At 38.5% G+C, this 18,159-nt stretch overlaps 1 protein-coding gene across 2 annotated transcripts in view; it reads left to right on the plus strand.

The window, feature by feature from the left end:
- The window catches only part of LOC127968867 (fatty acid synthase), a 45,182-nt gene that overhangs the window by 244 nt on the left and 26,779 nt on the right, over window positions 1-18,159 (plus strand). Inside the window, exons 1-23 of one of the 2 annotated variants that reach the window (XM_052570243.1) lie at window positions 91-512; window positions 2,802-2,951; window positions 3,257-3,409; window positions 4,260-4,433; window positions 4,649-4,849; window positions 8,969-9,091; window positions 9,508-9,623; window positions 10,070-10,204; window positions 10,344-10,806; window positions 11,287-11,474; window positions 11,952-12,141; window positions 12,314-12,408; window positions 13,987-14,121; window positions 14,226-14,429; window positions 14,519-14,634; window positions 14,725-14,900; window positions 14,981-15,172; window positions 15,821-15,901; window positions 16,028-16,213; window positions 16,317-16,496; window positions 16,579-16,782; window positions 17,319-17,632; window positions 17,718-18,104. In XM_052570243.1, the coding sequence (XP_052426203.1) occupies window positions 2,825-2,951; window positions 3,257-3,409; window positions 4,260-4,433; window positions 4,649-4,849; window positions 8,969-9,091; window positions 9,508-9,623; window positions 10,070-10,204; window positions 10,344-10,806; window positions 11,287-11,474; window positions 11,952-12,141; window positions 12,314-12,408; window positions 13,987-14,121; window positions 14,226-14,429; window positions 14,519-14,634; window positions 14,725-14,900; window positions 14,981-15,172; window positions 15,821-15,901; window positions 16,028-16,213; window positions 16,317-16,496; window positions 16,579-16,782; window positions 17,319-17,632; window positions 17,718-18,104 (4,140 nt within the window). In that variant the 5' untranslated portion in view covers window positions 91-512; window positions 2,802-2,824. Of the gene's footprint in view, window positions 1-90; window positions 513-2,801; window positions 2,952-3,256; window positions 3,410-4,259; window positions 4,434-4,648; window positions 4,850-8,968; window positions 9,092-9,507; window positions 9,624-10,069; window positions 10,205-10,343; window positions 10,807-11,286; window positions 11,475-11,951; window positions 12,142-12,313; window positions 12,409-13,986; window positions 14,122-14,225; window positions 14,430-14,518; window positions 14,635-14,724; window positions 14,901-14,980; window positions 15,173-15,820; window positions 15,902-16,027; window positions 16,214-16,316; window positions 16,497-16,578; window positions 16,783-17,318; window positions 17,633-17,717; window positions 18,105-18,159 lie in introns of those variants that run through there. The other variant, XM_052570242.1, reaches the window with a different exon arrangement.

Raw genomic sequence — 18,159 nt, forward strand, 5'->3', positions numbered from 1 at the left:
ATTATTAATCGTGTCAGTTCTGGACCTGTAGTTTAGCATGCCACATCGAGACAGTTTTCTATAACACGCAGGGAAAAAATAATATTACTAACGAAAAGAATCGTTATTGTGAGTTGGGTCTTTTCAGTGAATCAGCTAACTTACAGCTGACTCTTTGAACCGAGAGTCAAAAGCATTACGTGAATCGAGGATTTTACTGATGAGGCAAAATATATATTTGAATAGCCGGGCAGCAGAAAATATATACATTTTATTCAAAAAAAGAAAAACGTTTAACGTTTAACCCAAGATATGTAAATCAATTTAGTTTGTAATATTAGTGCATGGGATAAAAGATGTTAGGACCGCGTGATGACGCAATTGCGTCATGACGTAAAAGAATCACAGAATCGCTGTTTTGGACCTGTTCGAAAGAATCAATGCGCGTAAACGAGTCGAACTTCCCATCACTAATTTCAGCCGAAGGACTACACACTTGTGGGTGAACGTAACCAGCACACTCTCCACCAAATGTGAGTAAACGTTTAGCTGGTAGCTGCAAATTCATCACAGGATGACAGAATCTCGCGCTATTTCTGTGTAAGTTTCGTCAGAGAAATAGCATCATACCTTGAATATTTATTCCCATAAACATAAAAAAATAGAATAGATATAAACCTAACAAGAATGGAATCTGTTGAGACGTGGAAAAGTAACAGGGAGAATTGAGTCAATAGAGTCAATGCGGAATCTGTCACTCTGTGAAACCTTGAGATTTGGCATGTACGTTAACTATATCACTGAGAGCAGTCAAAAGATGATTAAAGGGCTGTTTTTATCAGGCTATTCATAGTCTAGTTTCTATAACAGGACTCTGTTTACATCAACCTTGGCTTGTCAGGATTAAACATGCAGCCTAATCATCTATTTTTCTCCTACCTTTTTAATGAACCCTTAGGTTCAGTTGACTGTTCATATATATGGTGTCAGGTTACTTGTTACTCTTTATACTTGTCTTTCTTATCAAACCCAACAGGCATACATGATCTTCATCTGTCTATCAAAGAATTTGTGCGAATTCATTGTATTTATTTTTGGTCTAAGGCAAGAGTGTGGCTCTTGTTTTAAAGACTTTACGAGTGTAATACCGTCATCAGCTAATGATAATGACAGCACTGCATCATGGGAGTTTGTCGCGAGGCGAGCGGTCAGCGACATCCTTGCTTCGGATCAGGGTCAGGTAGATTACAGTCGATTCGGAAATCCGTTTATTTTCTCAGTCTGCTTCTGCAAACCATAATGTTGTTGTATTTGTGGTTAAATGTTAAGCAGTCAGAATAGTAATTTACTCATAGTACTACTGTAATCCTAATCAGGATAGTGTAGCCTGGTTTACACTAACATCTGACATGTATAACATTGCTGTTTCGTGGTGCTAGTAGTTCTGTCTACTCTATGTGTTCAGTTCATTGCATTTAATAGTACTTTACTTCTAGATGATTCACCCGCATGCATGTTCACACACAATGTGGTGCATATGAGGACTTGTCCGTCCACTTTTGCTAATACTGTTTATGCAATTGAAAAGTATTATTTTTCTCTAATTATAACTAAATATAATACAATTTATTTACATATAAGTTTCATATTGAATCTACTCTCATTGGCTAGTCACCCTGTCAGGTTATTTTAAAGAGCTTTGACATCACTTCACTACTGTTTAATCATAAAATATTTAAATCTATAGTGGACCTTACAACATACATGAATACATACATTTATGTGATATATCTGTGTGCAAAATGGGGTGAAATTAATGTTCTCTGAAAATCCTGCTCTTTGCACATTAAGACATAAGGTTTGTGAGTGAATCATATATTCTCCCTTATAAAACAAAAATCAGAAATTCTTTACAATTTCTCCAATGTTGAAACAAATGCTAAAAAGATGTAAAGTGTTAGTAAAGGCTTCTCCTCTGATTTTCTTTTAGTTGGACAGTTGTAATTAAGTGAATTGATTTATGATGCATAATTTCTGCAAAATTATCTGCCCTACTTTTATAGCTACTGGGCACAAATATCATTTACAGCTCAGTTATGCTGTGAAAGGTTGTTATGACCAGCTGAATAGCTGTTAGGTATTTCATATTCATTGTTTTTACATGCTTCTCGCTGTCAGATTTTTCACATATTTACAAAAAAATACATTGCGACCGCTGAACTGAATATCTGCATAAGAATATTTTCAAAAAGTTATTCTATACAAATTAATTTGTAATTCTAAAAGTTATTTTTGTGCTGACTTGTTGAGGTTCATTTCTGTTTTTTGTGCATTCTTTGTAAAGATGGTAAAATATAACCGATGGCATTTCTACATTACATGCTGTACAGACAGATAAGTACATTTCTCTGGCATATTTAATGATGTTTCTGTGGTCCGCCGAATTAAAAGGAACCCTCCTTTGTGTTTTGAGGAAAGTGGAACAGAGGGACACTTTGTACTTGTCTCCGCTTCTTCATTGCATTGAATGAACAGGAATCCCATCCATGCCGTCGCTTTGAGTGCTCTGACCCTGAAACAGGGAACAAAAGTGTCCAGCTTTCCAGGCCATGCCCCCAGAGCACACTCTCCCACCTATCCCCAGTTTTGTACCAACTCTGTGACCCCCAACTCAAAGACTGCTGATTTAAAATGAATGACACGCTCGCATTCACACAGTTCTTGATAATGCTAAAGTAGATCAAGCTGACAGAATCCCTCCATTTTTACAAGATTTTCTGTTCACCGACTGACCGTTTCTTTCTTTTATCTTTTCCCCTTAGAATCAAAGAAAATCTAACCAGACATGGAGGATATTGTTATAGCTGGAATTTCAGGTCGCCTTCCTGAGTCTAACAATTTGGAAGAATTTTGGCAGAACCTTTTTAATGGAGTGGATATGGTCACAGAAGATGACAGGCGGTGGAAACCAGGTATGCTAATATTTGAATGTCTTTATCATTTAAAATAACATTTAGACTTAATGAACATGATTTTTTTTTATCATGATGCACTTCTTAAGACCACCTTGGGGTTTGTAGTGTCTCCTTGCCTACCTGACTGCTGTTCTGTGCTTTTCCTTGTCTGTCTGGCTTTGGGTCTTATGAAGGGCCGGTCTCTCTTCTCTCTGTTGGCACCAAGCTAATACTCTCATTCATGTGCTAAAACACAAGCAGGCTTAGGGCGATGAGAAGAGAATGCTTTTGATTCCTTTTCCTTCCTTTTTTTAAAATTCTAGGTCTGTATGGCCTTCCCCGGAGAAATGGAAAACTAAAAGAAATCGACAGATTTGATGCAGCCTTCTTTGGTGTGCATCCCAAACAGGCCCACACCATGGACCCACAGCTGAGGCTTATGCTAGAGATATCGTACGAGGCCATCGTCGATGGAGGTTAGTATTAGCTGCCCTCTTATAATATTTGAATATAAGGTGTTTTGTGGTAGCTAATGCCCTTGAAAAATGTATAGCCTGAATGCAATAGATGTCACTTTGGATAAAAGCATCTGCCAAATGAACATATGCAAATTTTATTTTCTGGCGTGAGCTGCTATATGGGTATATGAAATATGGTTGATGACCTGTGACATTACATGCCAGACTTTATTTAATTTAATTTAATATATTTATATATTAATTTTCTATTTTTGGGGTGATTTTATTTTATTTTTTTATTGTTTTTATTATTATTACTTTTATTCAGTAAGGATGCATTGTGATGACAATAAATACATTTCTAATGTTACAAAATATTTATATCATGGTGTACTTTTAAACTTTTGCTCTTCAAAGAATCCTGAATATTGTGGCAAAGTTTCCATAAAAATCATTAAGCAGCACAACTGTTTTCAACTGTTAAACATTGATAATAAAAAGATTTTTTCTTGAGGAAAAAATTAGCATGAGCATATTATAGACTGTTTTCGGAAGGATCATGTGAAAAAAAAAAACTGGATTAATGGCTGCTGAAAATTAGAAATGAGGAAGTTATTTTAAATTGTAAGTATTTCACAAGTCTGTGTTTTTGATCAATAAATGCAGCCTTGGTGATCATAAAAAAAAAAAAAGATTATTAGTATATATGGTGCATATAAGTATTTAAATTATTTATATAAACATCTCCAAGTGGCCAAAGTGATGGCAAATCTCTATGTAGAGCAATTATAGTAAATTTTTTAACCCAGTTGTAATGTATTGTATGTGTAATTTTGTGTATATAAAACATGTTGATTTTTCCTGTTAGGCATTAACCCAGTGTCCATGCGTGGCAGCAAAACTGGCGTCTACATTGGAGTAAGTGGCTCAGAGGCGGGAGAGGCCTTTAGTAAAGACCCAGAGGAGCTGCTGGGATACAGCATGACAGGATGCCAGCGGGCCATGTTTGCCAACCGCTTGTCTTACTTCTTTGATTTCAATGGTATGCAAGCATTACTAGTTTGATTACCGACAGAATTGAGCTGTCAGAACCTTTGCTTTGAAAGACTGTTTCCTCATTCTTTCTGTATGGTGTGATGTGTCGTCTGATGTGATTTGAATAACCAGTTGAGATGGATTACTTCAAATTACTTTATGCAAGAATTCTTAATGTGATCAGCCATTAACTGTGGTGTTTTTTGTACAACGAACATTCAGGTCCCAGTACAGCCATAGACACCGCGTGCTCCTCTAGTCTGCTGGCTCTGGAGAATGCCTTCAATGCTATTCGCCACGGCCAATGTGATGCAGCACTTGTGGGCGGAGTCAACCTGCTGCTCAAGCCCAACACCTCAGTGCAGTTCATGAAACTGGGCATGCTCAGTCCTGAAGGAACATGCAAGTCATTTGATGCCTCAGGTGAGAACACGTATGTCACTGTAACGTCTAAAGCTTTCTCAGGAATCTGGTTCTATAAGCATCAGTCTTTGAATAACAATTATAAGAATATAGTCTTCTAAGTGAATAGTGCATGACAAAAAATAGTATTTGAAGTATCATGCAAATGTTTTCAGCAGAAGTCTGCTAGTCGCTGTCCACTTATGATATTAGAGATAAAACGGTTAGCGTGTTTTTTAATCCAGTTTAGTTTAAATATGTCTCTACTTTTGTAGTCCAACAAAATACTGAATCTGGAAAGAGATGTTAAAAATGGCAATTTTTCTGTTAAATTGCTCAGAATAGATATCAATAGTCAAGTTGAGTCAAGGTTATTTTAGTATTATTGCCTTACTATAATGAGACTAATATTTTGATTTAGTTTAATTTTTCTATTTTAGTTTTATTGATTTTGTTTTTTGTCATTTGTAGTATACTTTTAATTTTAGTTTAGTTTGAATAATCTTAGTACTTCAGGTTAAACTGAATTAAATTAATTAATGTACCTGAACTAAAAAAAAATATATATATATATATATATATATATATATATATATATATTAGGGATGTCAAATTTCGATTATTTCCATGATCGATCGTCGTTTAAATTAACGATCAATTAATCGATTAATCGTTAACCATAATAGCCTACTGCAAAATGCGTCTATTGCAGGCACGCAGTCAGCGGTATGACAGGATGTGCAAAAGCCACACACACACACACACACACACACACACACAAAACGCTTTCTCACTTGAATTAAAGAGGTTTTAGTCTGAGTAAAATGCTAGTAGCAGGATTATAAAATGAATAGATGCGATTATGATCATTTGATAAAATGAAGAGAGCGCGCCATACTTTTGAGGTCATTTTACTTTTGACAGTTTCCAATCCTGCACGGAGAACGCTGAACGCGCCTCTTTAAATGGTTTTGTGGTGCTCGCTGTTGTATTTTAAAGCACAATTGCAATGTTTTCAACTGACATTATTGTATTTAAAATAAAATTATCCGAAATGTGGAGCGCGTGTGACTGCGCTGCACATTAAGTGAACTACATCGGCGCTGCTGCACCAAAACACACTGTTGCTCACATTAATTTGATCCTGCTGGATTCTGTCCTAGAAAATGCAGATTTTTAAAAATCCAGCATACAGCGCATTAGATCGTGACAGTGCATGCGTGCAGACGAGGATGAGCGAGCGCGGCTTTGGCTAGATTTATTTGGAGGTTATTGCTCATGTCTCATTCGGCACAAATCGAAATGTTTCCATATTCGCAATGTATTTGAATGTTAAACTATTATTTATAATGTAAACTAGGCTTGTACTTAACACGCATTCGCATATAGACGGAAAAGATGATCCTCTTCATATGAGCAAAAACGTCCTTGGCATAACAGCAGAGTGGACCGGTATACTACGGTCTATTTAAACTGACCAGTGTAACCTTTTAATGTTTAGTTGACATTTTATTTTGATAATGAACAGACTGCGATGTAAGTTTGAATCGCTAGAATATACGTGTGCAGCAGGCTCCGGCGCGATCGAAACAGCTGAGACATTAAAAAAATATATATTTTCCGCAAAAGTGTTTACTTTCATTTGTGCACACTCATAATAAAAACAGAAGATTTGTGCTCTAAATAAAGCAAACAAACAGAATGCGTTGTCATCCTTTTTTTTTTTTTGTGAATTTATGGAGCGCCCACACTTCTGTTTTAAATCCGTTAATCTTAATTATTTAAGTCGGATATATTTCGCATAGCCTATTTAAAAAAAAAAAAAAAAAAAAAAAAAAAAAAAAAACATGAAAACAAATTGTTATTTTTATGTTGGGCCTATTACTTAGTAGGCATTTTCCTTAAAGCATCCCATTTTGTCCCAGGGCTTAGAACCTGTGCCCTAGTCAGGTCCATGCAGAAACTTGTGAACGATGCTCGGCGTCACCGTTTAGTGACAGCAGTGAATGCTCCAGGAATGTGTCGGTCACAGTGCCTATTAATCGCTGTTTTGAATCCAGCAATTATTTATTTAGAAATTATAAGATCTGATTATGACAAGTGTGGTATAAAAGCTTTGTTTATTAGAGGAATAATAGGTTAACTGGAAAATGTTAGATCGCGACCATGCTTTTGGACCCCATAGTCTTCATTTACGCGGCTTTGTTCTGGTTTGCCGGTTGGTCACGAATTTCCACAAATTCAGTATATTTAGGCATTGTTTCTTTTCCTAAATCTTCATAGTCTAACCCTCTAATTTCCCAGGTTTATTTTATTATCTTTCGCTTTTAATAACTGTTTTCGCATCTCTTACTGTGGTAAACATGGGAAGGGAAATTAAAGATTTCATGAATTAAGAATTCGTTCGATTTATTAATTTGTTCCCTTATTTCACTTAAATCATGGGTTATTTAGGGAACAAAATTAATGAAACATGGACAATTGCCACATTAATAATTCGTAGGAATGAATTAACAAGTTGTAGGAATGAATAGACTACCTGTCCTGTCACTGTGTCCCGCAGCCCTGCAAAGCGCACGATATAAAACAGTTATCTGATGAAATGATTAGTAACTACATTTCTATTGCATTTAATGTTGAAGAACTTTTATGTTGTTTCTATTTTAATGTACTTTAAAGTTTAAATCACATTAAAAGCTTAATTTGTACATTGTGAATGAATGATGATGCTTTTATATATCGTCACCGTCACTCACAGCCGCTCGCACGTGTTGAGTGCGCATGAGCCGCACGCAGCCCAACATTGAATCGGTTAACCGACCATCGATAGCCTTAATCGATTGCATCTCTTATCGACAATTAATCGATCATCGATTAATCGTTGACATCCCTAATATATATATATATTGGGAGAAAAATATATATACTGTATAAAATTCAAAAAATATATATTATAAAAAAAATTAGGGCTGTCAAATGATTAAAATTTTTAATCAAATTAATCAGAATTTTCAGTGGATTAATCAGGATTAATCACTATTTGCAATTACTATTTGCATACCAAAAGATAAATAACAGGACACAGACACATAATTTTAATGTATTGATTCATCAATATGTGGTTCTTTTTTTCTGAATTTCAAAAGTTTAACATTTACTTAGATCAAATTTACCTGAGCATTATATCAAACCATGCCATTTAACTACAGATAGTGTAAGAGTTTTAGGTGAACCAGTGGTGTAATATAGCCACATATCTATGAAATTATGCATAGAGAAACTCGAAAGAATGAACTCAGAAACACAAACATGCACCACCATCACATAAGCAGCAGTCTGGGCACTTTTTTTGGGAGGTGTTCATTTGCTCTGCCACAATACTTTAGGATCGATATTTTCACGTTCTGAAGGCTTCAAGTGCCAGTAAAACCAAGTAAAAATGCAAATGCTTTTCCAAACAGCTGTAATTTTCGCTGCATTGCATGTAGGCGTTCTGCGCATGCGCAGTGTGAAACACAGGACGCTATAACAGGAAGAAGCTCCAGTGTATCAAATACCAAAGTCGTCTCTGTTTATCGAGCTTGGCATGAATGTATTTGAGAGTAACTGGGGTAAAACCTTAAGCTTCTTCTGTGTTTTCGTCGCGGCGCTCGCCGCTGTTTTTTACTATCTTGAGAATTCAGAGATCGACAAGACTTTCCTGAATAGTTTGTCACACTGCGCATGCGTGAAATGCGTTAAAAATTGACATAATTAACAACAAACAACTAATTAACGTCATTAACGTGCTATTTTTGACAGCCCTAAAAAAATACATATATATATATATATTTTTTTTTTTAAATATGTATTACACTCATTAAGGCTATGTTTATTATATAGAATTTTTTATCAAATACATTATAAATAGCAAAATTATTATTGTATTTATATTTTTTTCAAATATTATAACATATAAAATAACTGTTCTATTTGAATGTACTTTAACATTTAATTTAGTCCTATGATGGCAAAGTTGATTTTTTATTTATTTATTTATTTTTTGTGTCCTGCCCATAGTAAACAAAGAATTGTGAGTATATTTTTAAATACGTTTTATTTTTTATTTATTGACTAATTAATTTTTTAACAACCCTCTAGGAAATGGCTATTGTCGCTCAGAGGCTGCTGTTGCAGTACTCCTGACAAAGAAGTCAATGGCCAAGAGAATCTACTGCACAGTTCTCAATGCTGGCAATAACACAGACGGCTACAAAGAGCAAGGTAAACTCATCCTTCCTTCCCACACATGTCAAATCTGCCTCAAATCCTCCAGTATGAGTGAAATCAGCTCAGTTAATACCTTCTTACTTGCTCTGGAAGCCTGGTATTACTATAAAAGCTGGCACTACATGTGTCATAGATGTCTGAGCCTTTCCCCCAGTGCCTCCTGCCACACTTTACTAGCCAGTGTTTTCAAACATGACACTTGGCTGAGTGTGAGGGCTCAGGGTATTTGAAATCTCTGTAATATGTCTGTCATCAGACCCCTCTAGTTCCTGTTGTGCATCATGTGCTGCTACATTGAGGACAGTAGAAACCATGCTGTAGCTCAAGTGTGTATTCCAGAAAAGCATGTCATAGCTGCTACGTGCAGATCTGCTCATTTTTGGAATGTTGCATGTCTCCTCTTTCCACAGGGGTGACATTCCCATCAGGTGAGATGCAGCAGCGTCTGGTCCGTTCCCTTTACCAGGATGCCAACATATCACCTGAGCAGGTGGAGTACATCGAGGCCCACGGAACTGGTACTAAGGTCAGTAACTGTGAAATTACACGCATGCATAACTTAAGATCTAAGAGATTTGCTTTGAAAATAAGAATGGGAACAGTTCGATATATGCCTGATTCACACTGGCCATGTTTACATGCACACCATTTTCCAAGTAAGGAATAAATAAATAAGCAATTAAATAGATAAAAATATCAACTAATTATAAAAATAAAACTCAAAAAAAAAAAAAAAAATTAAAATCATCTGTTGTTAAATACTATTAATCCTGAAAAAATAAAATAAAAATAAAAATAAAAAATATAGCAGGAAATGGTGGTAAAAAAGTACATATAATTTCATGTTTAAGTTAATATGAAAAATTAAAGATAACTTTATACATAATATCCTTGTGTAAGTAAATACAGTTTAAGCAATAGATATTTTAGCTTGTGGTTATGTGTATATTGAAAATAACTCTGCTTTTACAGGTTGGGGATCCTCAGGAAGTGAATGGCATTGTGAGTGTATTCTGTCAGTCACAGAGGGATCCTCTTCTGATTGGCTCAACCAAATCTAACATGGGACACCCAGAGCCTGCATCTGGTTTGGCGGCTCTTGCCAAGGTATGTAAACTCTTTTTGAACAGGTCTTCCTGCTTTAATTAGGTTTAGCTTATTTAGCGGCTTCTTCAAAAATCTGTTAGCGGAATCCCTCAGCTTGAAATGTGAAGTAAATCAAGTAACTCGTGTTGCATGCGATCAGGTGGTTTTGTCTCTGGAACATGGCGTCTGGGCTCCCAACATCCATTTCCATGATCCAAACCCTGACATTCCTGCCCTGACGGACGGCCGGGTGCAAGTGGTGTCAGAGCCCATACCTGTCCGCGGTGGCATTGTTGGCATCAACTCATTTGGCTTCGGAGGCTCAAATGTCCATGTTATCCTGCGTCCACATGGTTCAAAATCACTGGCTCAGGCTGCACAACTTTCAGTCCCCAGACTTCTGCAGGCCTCCGGTCGCACCGAGGAGGCGGTCACATCCCTTCTCAACAATGCCCAGCAGCATAAAGATAACCCAAGCTACCTGTCTCTTCTGAATGATGTGTCTGGAGTTCCAACGGCAAGCATGCCGTACAGGGGCTATACACTGATTGGATCACAGGGAGAGCTTACAGAAGTTCAACAAGCCCAGCCCACACCCAGACCCCTCTGGTACATTTGCTCAGGTGAGGGGACATTTAGATTTAAAATCAAGTAACTTTTAAATAGTTATTTCCTTTAACATTTTATATTAAAGGAGCTTGCTGTACTACAGAGTACATACTGTAGATAACTTATAGAAACTTCCTGTCCCATCCAAAAAGAGCTTTTGTTCGAACCTTCTGATGTTGTCATGGTGAGATAAAAACAAGAAAGCTGATACAATTAGATACCATAAATTCAAAAAATGTCTATATTTCTGCATAAATATGATCTGATCATCCTCAGAAGTCTTAAAAGTAAACAGAACCCAATCAAACAAATGAGACAAGAATGTTTTATTTGTCATTAATTGAGGAAAAATATCTAGCGCTACATACTATAATATCCTGATCATCAAGGCTGTAATATAATATTGTGAAATATTATAATTTACAGTAGCCAGTTTGTCTCTCTACACATGATCACATTGTCTGGATTTTTTGTTTGTCTCTGTCTCCTGGCAGGTATGGGCACACAGTGGGCTGGAATGGGCCGTAGCCTGATGCAGCTGCCTGAGTTCCGGGAGTCGATCCAGCGTTCGGACGTGGCTCTGAAGGACATTGGGTTGTGTGTGTCTCGCTTGCTCATGGATGCTGATGAGAGCACTTTTGAAGACACTGTCCATGCATTTGTTGGTCTTGCAGCCATCCAGGTCAGTCTCCCCCAGCCCTAGAGAGACCAAGTACAGTGCCTGTGTGACTGGAACAGGATTGACATCAGCAGAATTTCTCAATGAAAAAATGACCCCTGACAACTTTGTAACTGACGTAGGCCTGCCAAATGTTGCAACACAGTGGCACAATCAGTCATGATTTCAATAGTTGCTCCGTCTGCAAGACTGTCTCATAAAGAGATCCAAAAATGAAAATTCCGTCATTATTTACGCAACCCGCATTTTCAAACCTGTTGGCTTTCATTCTGCACAAACACACTGCTCTTTCCTGTGGAACTGGCACACTTGCATATTCAAACTTGTCACGTCACAATCAGTTATGAGACAAAATAACTGATAATTTTTTGAAATAATTTGTGTCAAACCTAGTACTAGTAGACCTGCTAGTTGTAGTCTCACAATTTTCAGCAGTGACTTTCTTTCACCTACCTGAATGCATTCCTGTTAAATTTCCAGGTCGCCCAGATCGACATGTTTCAGAAGATGGGTCTTCAGCCTGATGGGATCGTGGGCCACTCTGTAGGAGAGCTAGCGTGTGGTTACGCCGATGGCTCCTTGAGCCACAGCGAGGCCATTCTGGCCGCTTACTGGAGAGGACGCTGTATTAAAGAGGCCAACCTGCCGCCGGGGGGCATGGCTGCAGTGGGTTAGTGTGGCTGCAGATGCCTTCACGGGCTTTGCTTCATTAATTGGATCCTAAGTTCAAAGCGTCCTTCCATGGGGGCTTTGCCTAGTCTTTTGTTCAGCAATGTATGCTGTAATTTTTTTTAGCAAGCTTACCAATGGTTCTTTTTACCAACCATCATCTCCCCCCTCAGGTCTAACGTGGGAAGAATGCAAAGCTCAGTGTCCACAGGGTGTCGTTCCTGCTTGTCACAATGCTGAGGATACAGTGACCATCTCAGGGCCTCAGGTATATACCCTCTTCGAAATAAAATCACCCTAATTTCAGGGGGTGGGGGAGATATATATAAAATGTAAAAAATATGATGTTTTATAAAATACATTATAAATGGCAAAATTATTATTTTATTTATATCTTTCAAATATTATAACATGTAAAATAACTGTTCTATTTTAATGTATTTTAAAATTTAATTTAGTCCTATGATGGCAAAGTCGATTTTTCAGTAGCCTTTACTCCAGTCCAGTCTATACAGCCTTATTTTAAATATATAATTTTTTGTTTTGTTTTTAAAGGGGGGTGAAATGCTCGTTTTCACTCAATATACTGTTATTCTTGAGTACCTATGGAGTAGTACTGCATCCTTCATAACTCCAAAAAGTCTTTAGTTTAATTATATCCATAAGAGAAAGATAGTCTGTACCGATTTTTCCCGGAAAAACACGAGCGCCTGGAGGCGTGACGTGTGGGCGGAGCTAAAGAATCACGAGCGCAAGTAAGCTTTTGCGTTGAGAGCGTCTGTGACATTACCGTGAGGAAAAAAACACCCAAAACAAACCATGGCTAACAGTCAGATTCAGCCGTTTATTAATGATCCAGAATCGGATCCAGAGGCTGAAATTTAACAAGAGCAGCATCAGCAACGACGTCTCTATGTGGTATGTACTGAAACGGTATATATTTGCTTAGCGGTTTTGGAAAATGACTAAGTTCCACTTTATGTCTTCTTTTTTTTTTTTTTTTTTCTTAAGCTGTATATGTGGAAAGTGCAGTTTGATGCCAACATCGCATGTTGTTTACTTGATGTGCTTACGCGCCTATAGCTAAGTTAACAACACAGAGATATTTGAAGCAGTTTTACTCACCGCATGTGGTTCCAACACACGATCGTGACCCTTTTTCGTCGGGACTGCATTATCCTTAAGAAATAAACGATCTGCAAATCCGGCGTCAAACTGGGCCTTGTTTGTAAAACAAGCATCTTCGAAATGCAGGGATCAAACACAAACACTTGCACAACTCCGTCGATGCTCTGTAAAAATAAACTCCATCCACTTGTCCCTTAATGCTGTTTTTTTTGGTAATCTGTGCAGGGTTGTCTTGCCCTGGCAACCAAAAACACACTTCTTTTGTGACTTTTCGCGACGCTCTGGCTCTGATCAATGATTGTCTGTGCTCAACCTCGCTATACGGGAGCGTGCGCTCTTCCGGCAGAAGTGCCTTAGGACCCATATAAGGAAATTCCGCTCCATCTAACGTCACACAGAGCCATACTCGAAAAAAACTTTCCGAAACTTGTGACAAACCGGAAGGAGTATTTTTGGAACAAAAATACTCCTTCAAACGTACAACTTAATTTTTTTAACTTTGTCGATGTTTAGCATGGGAATCCAACTCTTTAACAGTGTAAAAAACTCAGTATGCATGAAATAGCATTTCACATCACCCTTTAAATACCAAACTAACTTTAATTATATACATGTATAAAATATTCTTAAGATTTTTTAAGGTTTTCAGAAATTACTGAAATTAAATATATAGAATGTATGTATACTAGTACCTAACAGCAAGTGTTTGGTTATGCAGGACTCTGTCAGCAAGTTTGTTGCCCAGCTGAAAGAGAGTGGTGTGTTTGCCAAAGAAGTGCGCAGTGCCGGTGTGGCTTTCCACTCCTATTATATGGCCTCTATTGCTCCAGCCCTTCTGTCTGCACTGCAGAATGTGAGTTGGTGAGGCATTGCAGTGTCACAGTGCCCTCTGCTGGACATTAGCATCTCAAAACCTCAGCACAGATAGACACTGACTTCCTGTGTGTGCTCTTCTAGGTAATAAAAAGCCCAAGGCCTCGTTCAGCACGCTGGATCAGCACGTCCATCCCACAGACAGACTGGGAGAGCCCACTGGCTGTCTATTCATCTGCAGAGTACCACGTCAATAACTTGGTCAGCCCTGTGCTCTTTCAGGAGGGACTGAGCTTTGTGCCAGATAATGCTGTGGTAGTAGAAATTGCCCCACATGCTTTGTTGCAGGTAACAGGGAATTAACCTTAATACATATGTCTTGAAGATTCAAATGTAGATCCGTTTTTATTATTAATGTACTCTTGAAAAATCTTCAGGCCATCCTGAAGCGGAGCCTAAAACCCACCTGCTCCATCCTTCCCCTTATGAAGAGAGGGCACGCCAACAATCTGGAGTTCTTCCTCTCTCATGTGGGCAAAATCTACATGAATGGGTTGGTTTTGGTACTCTTAATTTCCTAGCTGTTTTGACCTCAAATTGTCAGCATTTCAGAAGGTTGATGCGTACTCTCTTGCATCTGCAGAATTAATGTGGACAGTAATAAGTTGTACCCAACTATTGAATACCCTGTTCCGACCGGGACCCCACTCATCTCCCCTCACATTCAGTGGGATCATTCCCAGGTCTGGGATGTGCCCAAGGTGGAGGACTTCCCTGCTGGCTCAGGCGGATCCACCTCAGCCACTGTGTACAATATCGGTGGGTAGTTGTGATGTTGAAATGGGTGTTTTTCTCATCTTTGTTGTCATGTCGTGCTTATTTTCTAATGTTTTGTGCAGACATGAACCCAGAGTCTCCTGATTACTATATGATTGGACATTGCATTGATGGTCGGGTGCTGTACCCAGCCACAGGATACCTGGTTCTGGCCTGGAGGACTCTGATGAGATCTCTGGGTGCAGTCATGGAGCACACACCTGTTATTTTTGAAGACGTCACCATCCACAGAGCCACCATCCTTCCCAAGACAGGTGAGAGATTTGTTTCTGGTAGTCACTATATCTAACAATGATGACTAATTTCTGTCTATCTGCTATTGCACTCTTATATGGCTTATTTATTTTTCTGATGTGGAAAAATGTAAATTATTACCAAAAATTCCCACCCCAAACTTTTAAACAGTAGTGTAAGATTTTCTTTTAAAGAAATTACATATTTTATTCAGCAAATGCACATTAAATTGATAAAAAGTAAATACATTTAGAATGTTACAAAAGATATATCATGGTTTCCACAAAAATATTAAGCAGGATAACTGTTTTTATCATTGATAATAATAATAAGGTCACCAAATCAGTGTATCAGAATGATTTGTGAAGGACCATTTGACCCTGAAGACTGGCAAAACAGGGATAAATTGTATTTTAAAATGGATTAAAAATGGAAAGCAGTTATTATTTATTTTATTATTTTATTTATACTGTTGCACAATAATGCTGTTTTTCTCTATTTTGTACAAATATATGCTAATGAGCATAACTTTTTACCAAAAAATCGTACTGATTTTTAAACTGTAGTGTACTTTCACTTTGTGGACTAAACCTGAGACTGAATAGAGCGGGTTAGTTGTTAGCTAGTCCTTGTGACTTCGTGTTAACCAGATTGTTTTTGCATCCCAGGGTCTGTCCAGCTGGAGGTGCGACTCATGCCTGCCACTAACCGTTTCGAGGTGTCAGAGAATGGAAATCTGGCCGTCAGTGGTGAGTTTCCAGTCAACATGGGACACCATTCACAACATACATCATGACGTTTTCGAGTAAAACAAGATATTCGTAAATCGACAAATGAAATATTTAAGACTCACACTGATATCCTTGTGGTCTCAGGTAAGGTGAGTGTCTTGGAGGATGCTGGACTTGATGCTTTCCATGCTGAGGTGAATAAACCAATGGCTGTAGACAAGGAAGATCCTAAACTGCTTTTGAAAGCCGGGGACATCTACAAAGAGCTGCGTCTGCGTGGATATGACTATGGAAAGACGTTCCAGGGAATCCTGGAGTCTAACAATGCTGGTAATTCCCCTCAAATGCATCTTAAACTGTCAGTGCCGAAAGCCTTGTGGGTCAAAAACAGGATTTGGCCAGTCCTGAGCTCTTTGTATTCTGGTACTTCCAGGTGACTATGGAAAGCTTCACTGGACGGGAAACTGGGTGACATTTTTAGACACCATGCTGCAGATGATCGTAATGGGGCTGTCTGGTCGCAGCTTGAGACTGCCAACTCGCATCCGCTCTGTGTGTGTGGACCCCAGACTCCATGAGGAGAGGGTAAACGAGTATGCAGATGACCAGAAAGGTATTAGACACGCCATCTACCTGAAGTCTGATGTAACCCTTTCTAAGTTGAAATGTATCTGACCAAACTTTCTTGTCCTCAGCTGTGGATGTTCATGTTAACCGCTGCCTGGACAACATAACAGCTGGAGGAGTTCAGATCTGTGGGCTTCATGCTACTGTAGCACCCCGTCGCCAACAGCAGCAGACTCCACCCACTTTAGAGGAGTTTGCCTTTGTTCCCTATGTGGACTCTGATTGCCTGAGAACCAATGAGAAACTTGGAGACCAACTGAGACATTGCAAAGGCATGTTGTTATTTTCGTTCCGTTGAGAAATGCAGCATGGCATTTTGCATTAACAATTTTTTTTATATATATGTGTGAAAGAAGACACTTTTTGTGCACCAAGGCTGATCAAAAATACATTAAAATTGTAATATTTTTAATGTAATACAGTAATATTATAACAGTTCAATAGAACTAATATAATGTGAAATGCGATTTATTCCTGTGATTGCAAAGCTGAATTTTCAGCAGTCTTCAGCCTTCGGAAATCATTATAATGTGCTGATTTTTTTTTTTTTTACATTTATATATTATCAGTGTTGAAAACAGTTATTGATACTTTTTTATATTTATTTATTTAGATATTTTGATAAAAAGAAAGTTCAAATGAACAGCAGATTATTTTTTCATAATGTTATAAATGCCCCTTCACTTTTGATCAATTTAATGTTTTATATTTATCATTTTTGTAAAATTAGATTGACCTAAAATGATTTCATTTTTGTCCCCAGTTTTCCAGTGACACTGTACTTACTTTTCCTATGTTTTATATGCAGGTCTAGTACAGCATCTGCAGAGGAAGCTGGCCAATCAGGGAGTGAAGATCTTCATCCCTGGGCTAGAAGGTGCAACCGAGAGCCAGATGATTGGAGCAGAGGAAGAGAAAGGCTTGTTGCGGTTGTTTTCTGTGCTGTGCAGACTGGAGCTGAATGGAAACCTGCGCTCTGAGCTGGAACAGATGGTGGAGAAGGAGAGAGATTGTCTGCTGCAGGACCCTCTGCTCAACGGCCTGCTGGACTCCCAGGCGTTACGTCACTGCTTGGACACGGCCCTTGAGAACAGCACTCCTGGAAAACTCAAAGTTGTGGAGGTGTGGTGTGTTAGTTATTTAGGATGAAAATAGGCAGGGGTGGATGACACGGTTGAAGTTCTCAACATGTGTTCTTCTCCTTCAGGCTCTAGCCGCCAACGGTCATGTGTTTTCTCGGGCTGTTGGTCTCCTCAATATCCAGCCAATGTTGCGTCTTGACTACACGGCGTCAGATGTCTCCATTGACCAGCTTTCTGCTCACCAGAGCTCCCTGGAAGAGCAGGGCATCTCAACCGCTCAGTGGGACCCTCTTCAGGGCCCAGCAACAGGCGGTCTGGATGGGGCTGACCTGGTTGTGTGTAACTGTGCGACAGGGCAAACGGCCAACCTTGCACTTCTGATAGAGAACCTGACTTCAGCTGTGAGGGAAGGCGGTTTTGTTTTGCTTCACACTTTACTGAGAGGAGACACACTGGGAGAGACGGTAGCCTTCCTCACATCTCAAAACAACCTTCAGGGTTTGTTGACACAGGTGTGTGCTTAAAAACTATAACGTGCTCAAATTAAACATTTCTTTTAGCTGTATT

Source organism: Carassius gibelio, chromosome B12 (genome assembly GCF_023724105.1).
Source record: "Carassius gibelio isolate Cgi1373 ecotype wild population from Czech Republic chromosome B12, carGib1.2-hapl.c, whole genome shotgun sequence".
In the NCBI taxonomy this organism is placed as follows: domain Eukaryota; kingdom Metazoa; phylum Chordata; class Actinopteri; order Cypriniformes; family Cyprinidae; genus Carassius; species Carassius gibelio.